General features: G+C 41.7%; 1 protein-coding gene across 1 annotated transcript in view; it reads right to left on the bottom strand.

The window, feature by feature from the left end:
- DCLK3 (doublecortin like kinase 3) overlaps window positions 1–12977 on the bottom strand; it is a 35581-nt gene extending 22604 nt beyond the window's left edge. Inside the window, exon 1 of the mRNA XM_038128786.1 lies at window positions 12758–12977. Coding sequence (XP_037984714.1) covers window positions 12758–12818 — 61 coding nt within the window. The 5' untranslated portion in view covers window positions 12819–12977. The remainder of the gene's footprint in view (window positions 1–12757) is intronic.
- Window positions 12978–17191: the final 4214 nt, after the last annotated feature.

Genomic DNA, 17191 nt, shown 5'->3' with positions numbered 1-17191 from the left:
TCTAATTAATACATCTCCCATAAACTCACTCAATTCCTTTCTGAACCCAATAGAAATTTTGGCCTCTGTAAACCCTGTGGCGACAAGTTGCACAATTACACTGCTTACTTACTTACATGAAGAAAGATAAACTAATTACTTGTGTTTTAAAATTACTACCAGATGGCACTCTGTATGTAACCTTACATTTTTATAAATAATTATCTCCTCTTCATTTTCCCTGGACCTTCTATAACAAGTTAAAAAACCTCTTTTTATAAAACATTACTTTTGCTATAATTTTTACTGTAATTTTATAGGTCACCTAATAGCAATGCAATTTAATCTTTTGCCTTAAAGAAAGGCCATCTTATTTTTGCTTGATAATTGGAGTCATGGTTTTCAATGTTTTGGGTTGACTTTTTTATTTTTAAAATTATGTGAAGTCACACAAAGTTCTGAGTATTCTCTGGGGACATTGACATTTCATCTTAGAACATCATCAAAGAAAATAGCACCATTTGTTACGCATAATTGTGAAGCAGAAGAACTGAAAACATAACATATGGTTATGGACAAACCAAGCTATAACACAATTCCCTGTCTATCAACAATAAGCTCAGAATAAAAATGTCCCCCAAAAGTATTCTGAGCTGTTGTACTTGCTAGGATTAAAACCTGCTTACATTGCATTTATTTTCAGCCTCAAGAAATGTACTTTTAGAATGAGATCGCAGAATGTTTCCAGCTCCATTTAATAGCCTTGCTCTTCAGCTGGAAACAAACATTTAATATATCTGAGCAAACAGGACCAGGACAAAAGGAAACAGCCAGAATGGTTAATGAATCATTACAAGGAAATTTCTGTACACCAGTGGCTTATCCCCCTGAAAATCAGGTCCATTTTCATAATTACTGTGATTCCATAGCCATGGTGCAGTGGCCAAATCCTCAAAGGAAAATCTGCACATATCAGAGTTTCTCTTGGTGTTAGGCTCATGCCTACTGCATTTTGGGTTTCAAGTGCGAGAAGCCATTTTGGGTATTCCACGCTACAGATTTTTATTTGTCTTTTCCATCAAGGCATAATAGAGTGAGGAAGAAATACACCTCCTTTCCTAGAACAACAAACAAAAGGGAAAACTGCAGAAGTGCTGCAGCAGAACATTCACTTGCTCTGCCTCAAAAAATACCCGATAGGCCAGGGCTTGAGTGTGGAAAGCACAGGAGGAGACACAGCTACAGAATCACCTCTGCTGTTGCCTCTGCTTGATGCAGGATGATGGACACTTCTTGGTTGTAATACTCTCACCAGCAAAGCACTGTGTGCCCCCTAGCATGTCCCTTAACTGTTGGCTTCATTTTCTTCCCCTGCCAAATGAGATAGATGCTTCTTCTCCAAACAAATATTACAAAGAAGCCCAGCTGCCAGCATGCTGATTGAAGACGTAAGCATTATATAAGAGCTACGTGTGACTAATGCTTGGTGGTTGTACAAGTTATTTCTGTCTTCATTCTGTTTTTTAAGGATGATCTCTTGTTATCAAAAGATGACTACATACGTGCTAGTGATTTCTCAACATTCACGTATTTACATTCTACCCAGAATAAAGCTTGCTGTGAATGGAGGAAAAAAAATAAATCAGCTGTAATAACAGTTCTCTGAAAACTAAATCAACTCCACAACATGTTAGTTACCAGGAACTGAGGAAGCTCTGAATTTAATCAACATTTCCAGGTTCTTGCGTACCCACTGTCATCAAAGCTTTATGTTGCTTATGGGAACTGCAAGTGACATTTTTACTGCTTATAATCTTGGTACAACATAAAAACAGTGGTGCACTAATAATGACTTTTCCCACAGATTATGTTCCTCCCCATTATGCTGCTATTATCATATCTTTCTATAAACCATTGATTTTAAGTGCTTGGTTGTACTGTTGATTGTTGCAATTACCCAGGCATCAATTATGTTTCCTTTCTTCACTAAATTGGCTAAGCCATAGGGAGAATACAAGCTTTTTTTTTTTAATTCTGTAACTAATAGAATAAGAGCAGTTTTATGTCATTATTAAGAACAATACAGGAATGCTTTGTTCTTTCCAAACTAACTTGACTCCTAGCCAAAAACACTTTGAAAAAGCCGCAAGTTGATATATAACAATGTTCGTTATAAGAGTAGAATTGCATATTCTTCTGTGATGAGAAAGGAGATAACTGCTTAAATCATTGCATGAAAGAATCTTCTAATATTTTCCAAGAAAAGGGGAAGCGTCAAATTTTGTCAAAGTGGTGGTCACAATGACTATATATTACATACAATTAAAAATTCACTTCAGCTGCCTGTTACAACTATTTCAGTCATAATTTCTGTTATTTTCCAGTTATGCTATATTTAACTGATACACAAGAAGCAAGCCTCAATCTGTCAGGAAAGTGCATATGCTTAAAGCGGTAACTAGCATTTCTAGAAAGCCTTCAAAGGTCACACACATACCCAAATCCTATAGCTACAATTTATATTGCTTCAAAATCTTGTTTCCATATTTATATACAAGTGGGAGAAGGAGGAAGAGGGAGGTGGTATGAGAAACACACTTCAATGAGTTCAAGCACTGGCAAATTATACCTCAGTGAATAAAATCTGCTTTTTCTTTTGCTGTCCTCCTGAGAGCTAATGATTATTAAATATAAATATTCCTTAGAAATGTTAGGATGGATCGATGAGTGTGTCTGGTTTTATCTGTATATACATCTATCCACATATTCTACTGTATTATGGATTATCAATGGTGCAGCATGGCCAAGGAGGATGCTGAGGCTGCTGCTGTGGACGGGCAGGGGTGAGGCAGCACAGCTGGTCAAGGGTACCCTGCACACCACCTAAACTGTGCACATAGGCACGGGGAAACAAAAAGTAGAACCCAAGGAGCAATACAGAGCTCCACATGATGAAGACATGATGGCCTTGTAGGGCAAACAGTGACACCAACTCTCTAGAGAAGCATGGGGGATGGAACAAACTGGAATTTGGGGGCTCAAACATGTAGCAGAAACAAGAAACTTAGTGCCTATGGCCAAAGCACAGATGTTCCCTACAGAGAAAATGTTCCCCCCTGCAGGGAGCACAGCTTCTGTGACTCAGTTTTAAAATTTACAAATCATTTGTGATCGTCTCAGTCCATCCCACTGTGGGGGTGGGGAGGGTGGGAAAACACAGGGAGAAATTGCAAAAATTCCTTGGAGTGTTTTGGATCATATTCTGGTCATGGAGTAAAATAAAATGAATTCTGAAGACTTAAGCTCCAAAGAAGTTGTGTATACAGAGCATCAACATCTATATCTTAAGGAATTGCCTGGCTACACCAGCTAAAACAGCAGGGTAACAGGGTTTGCCAGAGGTCACCCACTGCAACTAAAAATGTATCGCTGCCATTTGTCTTTCAGAACTTATCCTTTCCCTTGGCCAGTCCATAAGCTTTTGTTCATTAATTAAAATATTGCCTCTCAGCTTGCTTTCTTCTTGGCTCTCCTGCTGGATATCACAGTTTCAGTAATTAACTGAATGGTTCACCATTCTGCTATAAAGTCACAGGTTGAAGGGGAATTAAATTTTTACAAGGAGTTTTACAACACAAAACAGAAGGCAGCAGTGAAATAGGATCCAGGCATGGCATTGCTGTGAATAAGATGGTGTTATCTGAGACCTCCAATTTTTTTAGAAGGCTTCCACTTACAAAAGCAATTATGAAAATGCCCCAAAACATTAGCAGCATCTAAATTTGCACATGACAGAAACTGTGTATCTGGGAGTTGTTTTGATATACTGGTCCCAATATAGGATAAACAAAACACTGTTTAAGGAGGCAGAGAAAGGACAGCAGTACAAATGCCTGTTTTTTCCTTAAGAAAATTCCTGCTGAGGGCATGTAAAACAAAGACCATAGGGGGAAAAAAAGAGAATTATCTTTCTTGGAACAGAAAACATCTGATTCATTTCACAGTACTAACAAGTATCTTCAAGTACTTGAGTATGAAGAATGCCTCAGGCACTGAACACGGAGCAGCCAAGTACGTAGCTCACACAGGTTAGCAGTGTGCATCAGCAGTCAGCTACAGGATGCAATCCAAGTCCTCTAGAAATGTGCCATCTTGATCTCCTCTCCTTGCTGTAAATTATTTAAAGTTGCAACTTCCAGGGCTAGTGCACACTGTTACTGCCCAAGACTGAAGCAGTAACATGGCAAGTCTTAGTTCACTAGATCAGATGCACAGAAACAAAACATGATCACAGGCATCCTTTTACAGCAAGTAAATTTTACATTATCTACAGCCCCACAGCTGGAAACACTACCGGTGAACTCTTCTCTGAAGAGTCATACCCCCTTTCCTCCTCTGCCATGTCTTACATCATTTTAGGGCAGAGATTTTGTTTGAGTCAGGACTGATGGTTATTGCAGCAACAACACTGCAGGCAGACACATTGCATCAGTTTTGACCAGATAAAATCCTGAGTAGAAAAAGAAAGTCAAATTTCACAAGGGCTGGATCAAGACAGTGTCAATGTCTTGTTACTGTTGCTGTTAGTTGGACAGTTGCTGTTAGTTCCAGCCTGAGCAAGCTCCAAATGCTCACTCATCGCAGAAGCTCAGAGGCATGGAATTGAAAATGGAGAAAGAAACCTAGTGAAGAACTGGACTGTGAGGAGAAGAGCAAAGAGGAATTACAACAGACTGCAGAGAAGGAAGCCAATAGTGCATAGTCAGGTACTGTCTGACACACAGCACTTCCTACAAACTTTTATACCTCCTGAGAACAATTCCCCTGGCCTTTACTGACACAGTTGAAGCAATTGGAGACTGTAATAGGGAAGCAGTAAAACACAGGAATAAGAGTGAATCAAGAAGTCAGGTAGAATGCCAAACTTAGACAAAGAGATGGGATTGGAAGTCAGCAATAGAACTATACTCACATGGTCTGCTCCTTTGCAGTTCTCAATAAAGAACATCTACCTGCTTTTGTTGTCACTTGCCATATTAGCTCACCTTGATTTATATTTTTTTAAATAACAGGAATAACTACATACACACAAAGAGGGGAATAAATTAAGAGAACATTAGCAAGGTCCTCAGTGAGACAAGAGAAAATTAAGTTATTACTCACATCCTGCATTGCATCAAAAGCAGCATGGCCAGCAAGTGAAGGAATGTAGTTCTCCCCTACTTTTTCATTCTCATGAGACCTGGCATGCTGCACCCAGCTCTGGTGCCCTTGACAAATGATGGATGTGGACCTGCTGGAGCAACTCCAGTGGAGGGCATGATGGTGAACAAAGGGCTGGAGCAGCCCTCCTGTGAAGACAGAGTTGGGGATATCCAGTCTGGAGAAGGCAGCAGCTCTAGGAATACCTTAGAATGGCCTATTAGTACCCAAAGGTACCTACAAGAGAGTTGTAGATAGATTTTTATAAGGGCATGGAGTGATAGGACAAGGGGGAACGGCCTTAAACTGAAAGAGGACAGACTTAGATTAGATATGAGGAAGAAACTTTTACTGTGAGTGTGGTGATACAGGTTATCAGAGAAGCTTTGGATGCCCCATCACTGAAAGTGTTCAAGATGGGGCTCTGAGCAAGCTGGAGGCAGTACGAGGTTGCCATGCCTGTAGCAGAGGGCTTGGAACTAGATGATCTTTGGGGTGACTTCCAACCCAAATAATTTCTTTTGTGAATTCACTTCCTTGTTGCATACAAGACAGTTTAGATACATACGCAGTTTTTCTTGTGTCCACTGGACACAAGAACTGGTACACTGGACCCTCTTTTTCAGGTAAACTCAATTAAAGACTGTGTTGTAGAGAAATACGTGTAACTAGGAGAGCTGAAAAGTGTGTGAAAAAATAGAGGAAGATCAGTTTCTCTGCTTAAGGCACTGCAGCCCTGAAGAGCTGGATTTTGCCTCAACCAATTCTACTGAGTTTCAAAGCAATCGACTTAATCTATACTTTCCAGAGTATCAGAGTCTGGTAGCCAAAACAACATTCTGAGACCCGATTCACAAACCTGCTCAGGGCTCACAGCTGCAAGGGCATATACTGGAAGAGATCTTCAGACCACAAGATAATATAACACAACATATAGATAATGTCAAATCATCCCAAAATTCAGGACCTGGGCATCTCAAATTGCTTTCTTGCCCAGATTAAAGTACTTTTGACTTTATTTTCTGCACTTTGGCTGCCAATGAATGCAGTACAATCCCTCCCTTTGGAGGTATCACAGATAGGCTGATTCATATTTGTTACTGTAGAAAAAAAACATGACAAAAAAGCCCAGAAGCTAATAAGCCTGTATTAATAGCAAGACTGAAAAAACACACAGCAGGAGGCATGAAGAGCCAGTCTAAACAGTAGAGTAGAGGCTCATTAGGAAAGCTTTGTCCATCACATACACTGATGGAAAGAGTCCCTCAGGATAAAAAAAAAGCAGCATCTGATAATGCAATAATGCATATATCTTAATGCACAGGAACATGGGTTGGGGGAACAGCAGTTCTAATCAATAGTCATAAAAGCTTGACTTTATAACCTGAATAATACTAGATTTTAACTACCTGCCCTCATAGAAACAGATTTTTTAAGACATTGAAGAAATACATCAAATAAGCCTTACATGCTCAGAATACATTTGATGGTAAGGCAGTTATAAACTATACCATGCAATAAAGTATTATTGTAAAGCATATGGTATTATAACCATGGTTTACAAAACAAAATAAAAGAATCACAGTCTTTTTAGATGACCAAAATGTATTTTATTCAATTAGATTAACTGAATTAAAAAAAAAAAAAAACAAAAAAAAACAAAAAACAAAAAACAAACAGACTCATCATGGTATTTGCATGAATTCTTATCTGCATTAGCTACTGGAGCAGAAGGAAAACAAAACCATGCTCATTATCACTTATCAGCTGGATTCTTTCAAAAACAATTTGAATACTGAAGCAATTTTTTTTTTTAAAAGGAGGGGAGGGGGATCAGTTATCAGTTTAATTTCTATAATATCCTTTCTGCTACCCTAATGGGCATTTCCAGTCATACTTATGCCAGCACTTCCATGTCTGATATGCACCAGTGTAGGGGAGATCAATCACTGACCCAGTCTAACCCAATTTGTAGAAAATGAAAATCACTCAGCAGTTCAGACAGTCTTCTAAGTTCACTGAAGAAAAACTAATTCAGGCTCACATACAACAAGAAAAAAAAATCAGAATAATATCTCTATCTCATAAATATACAGTCTTAGCCCTAAAAGATCATATAAAATTAGTATGATGGGATTCCAAGTTCTTTATCTTTCACATTTTCACATCAAGCATGGTTAAATTCGCATGCAATATTACTTTTCCTTTAACTGTCAGCCCTGCAAACTCAGCTATGTGTCAAGTTGGGTTCCTCCTGTCCTACACGTCACCAACGGAACTAAAGTTTCTCCCAGCCAAATGTGTCTGGTCCCATTAGGTGAGTTTCCAAAGTGCCAGCTGCAAAGAAAGAAAATGTTCTTAGTGCCTACACCTGGACTGCAGGACTATGGGAGACACGCACCTCTGGACCCACTCTCTGGCCTCATGAGGGCAAGCAAGAAGACTTCAAAACTTTGTATCGTACACCTTATCTTCAGCACATCTGCTTTTTCTTTTAAGAACAAACCTAAATTGTGTAATGCAAACTGCAAACTAGAGATCCCCAAATCTTTCAGTCCCACAAGTGTCCATTCTTGCTCTTCCCCAGTCTCTCATGCTAGAAAGAAAGGAGCCTACTCTATTCCCCTGGGGCCATTTATCTCACTCCCTTTTTGGGACACAGACCTCAGAGTTAATGGCAGACCCTAGAGGAGAAAGAGCACCACCAGAGCAGCTAAAATCAGGCAGATGTTGCAGCAAAGAAGCTCCTAAGATGAGAAGGACTGTCTAGAATGACAGTCTGATGGAAAAACTTTGCAGTTGGTAGGACTTCAGCAGAGGGAGGGAGCCTGAGGGATGCCCACATTGGAAAACCCTCCCTTTGGGTGGCTAAGGTAGCTCTGGACTTTTCCCTTCTGAGGATGGATGGTGCTCCTGTGACACCCTCAGCCCCAGTGTGAGTGTCATCCCACAGCAAAACACTTGTAGGAGGCTCAGCATGCCACAACATGTGACCATATTTACTGTATGAGAATCACGATGGGTAAGTGACATTTAGCAACCACCTTTCCTTATTTCTCCTCAAAGATAAACTTAGAGCTTTCTTTGCCTTATTCCCCCCACCCCCTTCTCCTTCACTAAATGTTCAGAGCCCCTTTGCAGTCTGTGCTGGTGTTCTCCTGTCCAGCTCCTCCAAGAAGGGAGCAGCAGGGACTGGACTGCTGGAGGGCAGCCTAGGTTGCTCTCTGTGTCACACTACCCCTTCCAACAGTGCTTGGGCAAAAATTACCTTCCCAGGTGCTTATCTTCTTCCCCTGCAAGCCACAACCACCCCACAGTACCGCTGCAGATTTTCTAAATCAAGCCATTTGTAATTAAAAAATAAAATATTTACAGCAAACACAGATGGTTACTGCCATGTGTTAGTGTTAAACTGAGCTGAATCACACCCAGAGCAGCAGATGAAGGTAAAGATTTCATGGAGACTGGTAATGACTCACAAGTGTCATCATTTTTACTTTTTTTTTTGGAGCAGAACCCCACTTTCATTATCTTCTTCCTGACATTTTAAGGGTAGCAAATTAAAAAGCAAGCATAAAGAAAAGTCTTATAGAGAAGTATACAGATGCATAATCTATAAAGAACTATGTGAAATGTAAGACTGCACGTGAAATGAATCAGTGCCTTTGGAGGTGTGAGGCTTGGTTTAAGCTGCATAAAACCAAAAAAAGAATATTATGAAACTGCTCATTTATTTAATTTCTTTCAAAGATGACAGGCTGTGTATTTTATTGGGAACAGCCATGGCTGCTTTCTGCAGTTTTCCTGCTTTAGGGTCTGCTCCAGTAACCAGGGAAGTCAGTTCTGCAGTCCAGGACTTTCCATCAAGGATCCTTCAGGAGAGGGATAGAACTGACAGAGGGAAACAAAAACATCTTACACAACTGTGGCATTTGCCAGAATCCATCTGGCAAAGCCCTCCATGTGCTTCTCAAGGCTCACTGTACAGGGAGCTCTTGACTGTTGATGCTCTTGACTCCTGAAGTACCATATATTTCAAATTAATTATTCATGTTTCATTACAAAGTAAGCTTTCAACTGCTTTTTAGTCCTGTTAGCCAACAATGCCTCAGTCAAAGGAGCAGGATTCTGTTTCTTCTTGTGGGAGATGTTATTTGCATTGCTTCCTAAATCTCAACTTGATGACTAATCGGTTGCAACTGAGCGAACCCAGTGAAAATAAAAGAGCCTGCAGAGGTGTCACTGAGAGTTTAATTAAGCTTCCAGATCCTTTACTACCAATAACCTCATTGCATAACTACAGGAAAGACCCGCCAGAGTCTGATTCTCCATCTGGCTTGCAAAAGGGGAAATCACACAGAAGTTTTCTTTGTAAATATAGCACATTTAAGAGATGTTAACTCACATTCAAAAGCAGAATTCCCAACCCCATTATTACAGAACCACTTTTTCAGAAGAGATTCATATACTGAAGTCAACATTGCAAAACAAATTGTTTCACAGGACTTATAAAGGAAGATGGGTTTCTCAGGGAAAACTGTAAGCCAGCACTAATTAGACTCAAAAGCATGATGACAAGCAGATCATGATTTTCACATCACCAGACATTTCCCAGCATTTCCATTAACGACATTATTTGGGGTGATGAGAAAACTAAAACCTGGAGAATACATGCAGGCTGGCACTATTGATGGAGTGGGAGATGGTGTTTTCAGAATGTCTGCTGAGAGCTTCCTCCATGAATATGTGGCATAATTGTTTTGCATTCTTACAATAATTAGACTGTGTAAACAATGCCAGCAACAGAAAGAAGATGGTAAACATGCCTGACTTTCATTCGCAGTGAAAGCCAAGTACTGCTAGGTGAGATGGACAATGTGCAAGCATTACCAAAACTCCAAATTTACATTAGAATCAATCAAGGCAGTAGCTCCCACTCTTTCCTCATTGTTTCCAGAATCTAGTGAACACCCCAAAAGGACAGAGCCCATATCCTGAAATTGAGAAAAAACATGGAAAACAGCATACTGTTATGAAGAGAAATGTCATATTCACCTCCTTTAACTACCACACTTTCAGCTCTGATTCAAGTTGCACTGAAGCTAATTAAAAGTTTTACATTAGCTTCAGTGAGATCTGAGGCAGCTAAAATCACCATACTGTTCTGATTCTAATTATATTTACAAGAAAGATTCTAATTTTATTTACAAGAAAATCTATGTAACACTAATTTCAAATGTTGCTAAATGTCAAGGAATCATTAAGTTAAAGGAAATGAGAAAATCAGTGACAGAAACTAACTCAATTCGCCCTAAAGCTGTTGGAAGAGAAGGAAGGACCATGAACTTCCCATAGTTTTACAAAACTATAGATGTTTCTGCAGAAAACAAACCAAGCTAGGTAATCCTGAAAATGGGGAAATGAATCCCACACAACTTCCCTTAGTCACCACGCGCTGTAAGTCCAGCTGGTGCCAAAATCGTGATGCTTTGCGGAACATGACCAGAAAAAGCAGCAGTGAAAACAGACACAAAGCTTGTAGTGACACTACCAGACAAAGATACATTCAAAAGTCATGCTAGCATGTCCAAGGTAATTAACTTGAGTATAAAAAAAACCCAATCTAGACAAGGTAACTTAAGCACCGCTTAAATTCAGAGGTTTGAACAGCTGCCACTAACTTGAATTAAACCAACTTATCTTATCTTTGCTGACAGTTTAAGTGCAATTAGCCAATTGAGGTTAATAAGCCACAGATGGAAATGTATCAGAAGCTAACTCTCCACTGATGTGCCTGAACATCCTACAAAAATTTTCATGGAAAAAGTCAAGCTGTTTCAGAAGATCCACGCCCATTATACTACAAGAAAGGGACTAACTCAGCAGGACAGTTTTATCTGGAGAGCTGAAGGGTGGCATCCTGAGATATAAAATTCAGTTACCTCTTGAGAAGGGCATGAGTTGCTATAATAGCTGCACTTCTAGTACATAAAGCAGCTGTAATATGTTTTGTAAGCTTCATTTCACTTGCTGACTGTTTCGGGAGTGTGCTGAGTTCTCAAGATTTCAAAGTGTCAAAACTGCATTCAGATCATAGAAAAAAACACAAGAAGCATCAAGAGAAAAAAAGAGGGGATAGAAGAAAAGGAAACAAGAAGGTGGGAAGACAAACTTGCATATATGCACGTTTTCATGTCTCTATAAAGTTAATATCAAAAACACGCATAACAAATTATCAGGTTCAAGGGTAAACTCTCAGTTTATACCCTCACACAGGATGGGTTTTATTTAATCTAAATGCTCAGAGAAAGGAGCTAGAAACTTTTCACACTACTGCAAGGCACTGGGATTTTTTGTTGGGTTTGGGTTTGTCCTTTTTTGAAAAAGGAAACTGTTTAGTACTCAGCGCAGCAAAAGTTTCAGTTTATGGGGCTGTTCTCAAATACTGTGTCTCACAACTTGAAAACTGCTCCATTAGCTCAAACCAGTGGCCCGTCCAGTCCTGCTGACATTGCATACTGAATGTACCCTGAGGAAGGCAGAAAATAATGCTGCACGGGGGAAAGTTATGGAGTTGCTCTCCTATAAATATCTGCTCAGTTATTAAACAAAAGCAAACACAACGGATAAAACTACAGAAGCCAGGGGATGCAAGGGCACAGCCAGCATTCTTCCCGAGAGAGGTCTGGCTACCACAGGTCACAGCATCTCCATCTGAAACAACTCCCCACTCTGAGCCCCTGCACCTCCAGCCGCTGTGATTTCCCAGCTGCGGGAAGATTCATCGGCCTCAAGTGTGTTTTAACACACAGTTGTGCAATGGTTTAAAACCCTTACGCTGCATTCTATTTACTTTTCTTCGCAGAGCATCAGTGTGCTCTGAGCAGCCCGCAAGCATTCGCTCCCAGTGAAGCACTCTCATGCCGACTATTAAGAGTGCAAGTTACTTCACATCTTCAATTTTCAGGGCAGCACAGATGACACCGTGCCTGCCTTTCCGAGGGGCAAAAGCTGACTCCACACTCAGACTCCGAAGCTTGCCCCGGTGTCGCTCAGCCCCGGAGAGGGGCACGGGCGGCGCGCCCAGCGCCAGGGACCGGCTCTCCGCGCTGCGGCAGCCCCTTCCGCTGCTCCCCAAAGAAACCCACTTGCCAGCGAATCCACTTCGCTAGTCTCCCCTACAACACAAAACTCTGGGGGCGAAGGGGCTCCTCTTTAACCCAAAATACAGGCAATTAAAGGAGAACGGTGAAATAACCACCCCAACTCGGGACCTCCGGGGACCTCTCTCCCCTCGCCTCAATCCCACGGCCGAGAGGCATCGTACCTTCCTTCCTCCGTCAGTCACCAACCCCATTTTCCAGCCCAAACGCTCCCCCGCTCCCCGCAAGGACCTGGGCAGGAACTTTCGCCGCCGCCGCCCCACGTCCCCCTCAGGCGGGGCGCCGCGCCGCCCGCTCGCCCCCTCCTCCCGAAACGAGCCCCCGGCTGGCGACCTGTCGGAGCAGGGTCCTGCTGGGGCGGCGCGGGGGCTGCCCGCGGGGAAGGGGCTGAGGGAAGGGGAAGGGGCACTCACCCTGGCAGTGGCAGCAGGCGCCCGCCGCGGGGTGGAGCGGCGGCGGCGCGGCGGCCGGCATGGTGCGGGGGCTCGGCTCGGCTCCGGCCAGGGGCTGTCCGCACAGCACCGCACGCTCCCTCCGCGCCGCCTCCCGCCTGCGAGGGCAGACGGGGAGCGGGAGGGAGGGAAGGAAGGAGGAGACCCGGCGGGGAGGCGGTGCCGCACACCGGCGGTCACACCCCCGCACCCCTTCCCGGGCTTGCCCGCCCTCCCCGGGGCTGCCCCGCCGGCGGCACCGCCCCGCCGCCTCAGCGCCCGCCCGCCCCCGCACCGCTGCTCGCCCGCCTCCCGCCTTTCCCCAGCGCCCGGCTCGGCCCCAGCCGCCGGGATGTCCTCGTTTGCGCCCCAGCCGCCGGGATGTCCTCGTTTGCCCCCCAGCCGGGCGCCTCGCGGCCGGGCGCGGGTGTTTGTTACGTGCCCGGGGGGCTCCGTGCGTTCCCGCGGTGTCCCCAGGTGGCGGGATGCGGGGCATTGCTCCCAGCTCGCTCATGAGCGAAAAGGCTTTTATTGTCGCCTTGTAGATGCCAAGTAGACTTGGTAAATCATTCACAGAATCACAGACTATGCTGAGTTGGAAGGGATCCTCAAGTATCATCGAGTCCAACTCCTGGCCCTGCGCACCACCGTCCCCAAGAGTCACACCATGTGCCCGAAAGCATTGCCCAAATGCTCTCGAGCTCTGTCAGGCTGGTGCTGTGACCACTTACTTCCCTGGGGAGTGTGTTTCAGTGCCCAGCCACCCTCTGGGGGAAGAACCTTTGCCTGATACCCAACCTAAACCTCCCCTGACAAAACTTCAATTTCACTTGGATTAAAAAAGACAAGCACTAAGCGATGTAAATAAAGTGCACACTGGATGCATGAACAACTGGTTGCCCAACAGCTACATAAAATATGAGATGGCGTTTATTTCATCCAGACTGCCCATGGGATGCTGGCTACACGTGAAAAAAATATGCAAGTGAAGAGATGAGCCGCAAAGCTTATTTAAGGGTTGTATAAATAGAGATTGGTCCCCATACCATGCTACAAAAGGAGATGCAACTTGATAACAGCACATACATGCCTTCACAAGTGAAAATACCACAAACTAAGAGGCTCTTCAACTTTGTAGTTGAAATGAACAAGAAAGTCAATGTCTGGAAGCTGAACGTGGGTAAATTCAAACAAGAAATGTTATCAATGGGAGTGAATAATCACTGGCACAAACTGTGCAGGGAAGCTGTATTTTATTCTTTGGAAATCTCCTAATAACACAAGATGTCTCTGTGGAAAATAATATGTAAATACTGTATGAATAACTGGTAAATACAATATCCCAACAAGGAAGTTGGACTTACATGCAAAATTTAGTGGCCCGAGATATGCAGTAGGTCAGACTACGAGATGTAGTGTTATGTCATTCTGACCTCAAATTGTATGAACAGTACAAAGCAAAACATGCTAAACATTTACCTTATACTCTTGTTTTTGCCATTTACTGAAAGTGTTGTCAAGCTGCTCTGTTTAATAGCTTGTCTTCTATGATTTTATTTCCAGGGTATTTCATCATTTTGGGAGCATAGGAGTCTAACACAAACACCTTTGTAAAACTAGATCTTGAACAATATTTTCCCTGAAATGCATTTCACTGTGCTAATCAAGAAATGGGTATAAAGCTGAAATATCTTTACTCACTCTTTGACATGGAGAATTAGTATTTGGCTAGACTATGTGGTGAGTGAAACTATGTAAAATAAAAGCATAGACAAAAGCCATCTTATAAACAAGTCAAAACTCAGATTGTCAAAACCCTGCAACACATATAACCAAAAAAGTAGCATAACTTCACCATCTTTTGAAATCTTCCTATTTGTTTAAAATCTCAGAAACTTTCAAATCCCATTTGGGATTCCCCTACACCTTTATCTAGACCTTGTTGTTTTCTACAGTCCTGCAATCATCATTATCTTTTTGCTCTGTGTGTCAAACTTATTTTTGAACAACAGATCTTCAGGATTAGAGCTGTCTGGAGGAGCATAAGTAAGGTGTTACTTTTCAGTCATTTTCACACATGTGGTTTGTGTTGTGTAACAGGTCACCTCTTCTGACACACCCCATGCCCATGTGAAATCTTGGCTTCAGTAAAGGCACTGGCAGATGTCTTCTGCTATTCCCCATCTTTCACCCGGTCCTTTAAGCAGTGTTACAACTGATTTCTGCATTTGTCAGCATCTCAATTATTACCTCTGTCTTAAGAAATCAGGGACTGTGTTCAGTTCCTGTCTCTGGGATCCTCCACCAGGTCATTCCACTTTTCTGTGTGTGACTTTTTCAATGTGAAATGTCATAACAACATCAGTTAAAGGGACTTGCTGTTGATAGATGCAAAATCCTTAGAACAGCTAACTATCACTCTGCAGTTGGCTTCCAAAATAAGAATGCAACATGACCCAAAAATAAACACTAGATCAGTGGCACCCTCATTTCTTATTCTAAAATGAAAAACAGATGAGGAGTGAATACAGACTTCTGAAGACACCGCATTTCTACTTGCCTCTGGAAAATTGTCATCTCTACCTTCATCAGTCAGTGAAGTGATTTTTCCTTTAATCCACTAGCTAACCAGCCAGTGACCTCAACCACTCCATTCCTCTACTAAACCATCTGCTACTTCCTTGCCATTTCTTAATAAGTATAAACAAGAACCATGAGATTTGCTTCTCAATTATACCTTTTTAACCTGTAAGAAAGCTGAATTTCACAGACGAATCAGCAGGAAGTTGCCAAATACACGTCTCTGTGTTTTGGACACCAGCTCATACATAGTATCTTACAGATGGCTATGACTGACAACAGATATGTTAGTACACCCTTGGAAATGGGATGTTTAGTCTCTTTTAGTAAGAAATCCTACTTTCTTTTGTTCTTGTCCTAAAATCAGCAATTTTCTTCTGCCTTAGAAACCACCTCTTTGTCTCCCTTTTCTCCTCCCTTGAGACCCGGGATTCTGCTGGCACCTGTTCTGTTTCAAGGGCTGTACTTAAATTAAAGGAGATATGTAAAACAAAATTTCCACCTGATCTTCTTGAGGAATTACTCTCTAGATGATCATGCTCGGAAATTGCATTTTGTTTGTTTCTTGTCGTATTCTTAAAAATATATCACTAAAAATAAATCCTCATTTTTTTTCACAAAACCTATTGTGAAACAGTGGACCTATTAACCAGATAGGATCATCTGGTTATACCCCAGATAGGATCATCTCTTCTGCTATCACAATACACTGCTTTGAAAGTGATAAATCACCTATACACACCATGCCAAGTGAGGAAGAAGTAGCAAGAGCTACTATATATTTATTTGCCACTGTTTTGCATAATTTAAAAGAAATTACAATTTCTTTGTGACAACAAAAAATCAGCTACTTTAAACTTAATCAGTTTATTCACAAAGTCTGATGAGAGCTGTCTTCCAAATGTCCAGAAATCTAATCTAGGATATTGAATAAATCAGCATAGAAATATCAGTTTCATAATGTGGTTTCAATAACATAAATGTTAGTCTATCATTTTTATGTGAAAGTCATTCATACACAGTTGTTTTCCAACTTGCTAATAATCCCTGAGGTGGCAAATTAGGCTTGAAGTCTCGGAGCCCACTGCTATAATGTAATTTTTCTGTAGTCTAGAAAGAAAAGTGTGTGTATAGTTTTCAGATGAATATGCATATCCCATGTCACTGGGATATTCCAAACACCCAGGAGCCCATGGTTGCTTGGGGCACATTAAACTTTGTCACATCATGTGGTGTAAAGCAGCTTCCACTGACACAGAGGCTGAAACACAGAGGCTGAAATGCTGTGACCGGCAACCCGACACTGCTGCTTCTGGCAGAACTATCAGGGATTATTTCATATTTGCAAAAAATACCTATATTGTAAATAAGACAGCAGTTAACACGGCTCCTTTTAAAGAAAAAATGAAACCCAGTGCATTTAATATAAGAACGAAAGACAAAAAAAAAAAACCTTGACCTTTACAGAGGACTAAAAATAATACTGAGTTCTCTCTAAACCACATTTCTATCTCATCTTCTATGGCTTGAGTATATGAAATACAAGGGGCAAAAGATGAAGGAATTAATCTAAATGAAGGTGATGGTATCTAACAGTCTGCTGCTGTTAGAGCTCCATAAGCTAATATTTCAGACCTCTTCAATAAGAAATCAAAAGCCATCAGTAAAATACCAAAAATGACAGGCATTATTCAAATCACAAAAAACAAATGCCAAGCTATATGTGAACAACACAGGATTTACCCTGCACCCTCAAAAATAAATCTAAAAAAGAAATCAGTTTATATCCATGCTTCTCCTTAAATGTCATGAAGGAAAGAGTTCCCAATAGTAACC

This window comes from Motacilla alba, chromosome 2 (genome assembly GCF_015832195.1).
Source record: "Motacilla alba alba isolate MOTALB_02 chromosome 2, Motacilla_alba_V1.0_pri, whole genome shotgun sequence".
Taxonomy (NCBI): domain Eukaryota; kingdom Metazoa; phylum Chordata; class Aves; order Passeriformes; family Motacillidae; genus Motacilla; species Motacilla alba.
Note: the sequence above shows the minus strand (reverse complement) of the source record. Positions and strands in the feature narration are given on the sequence as shown.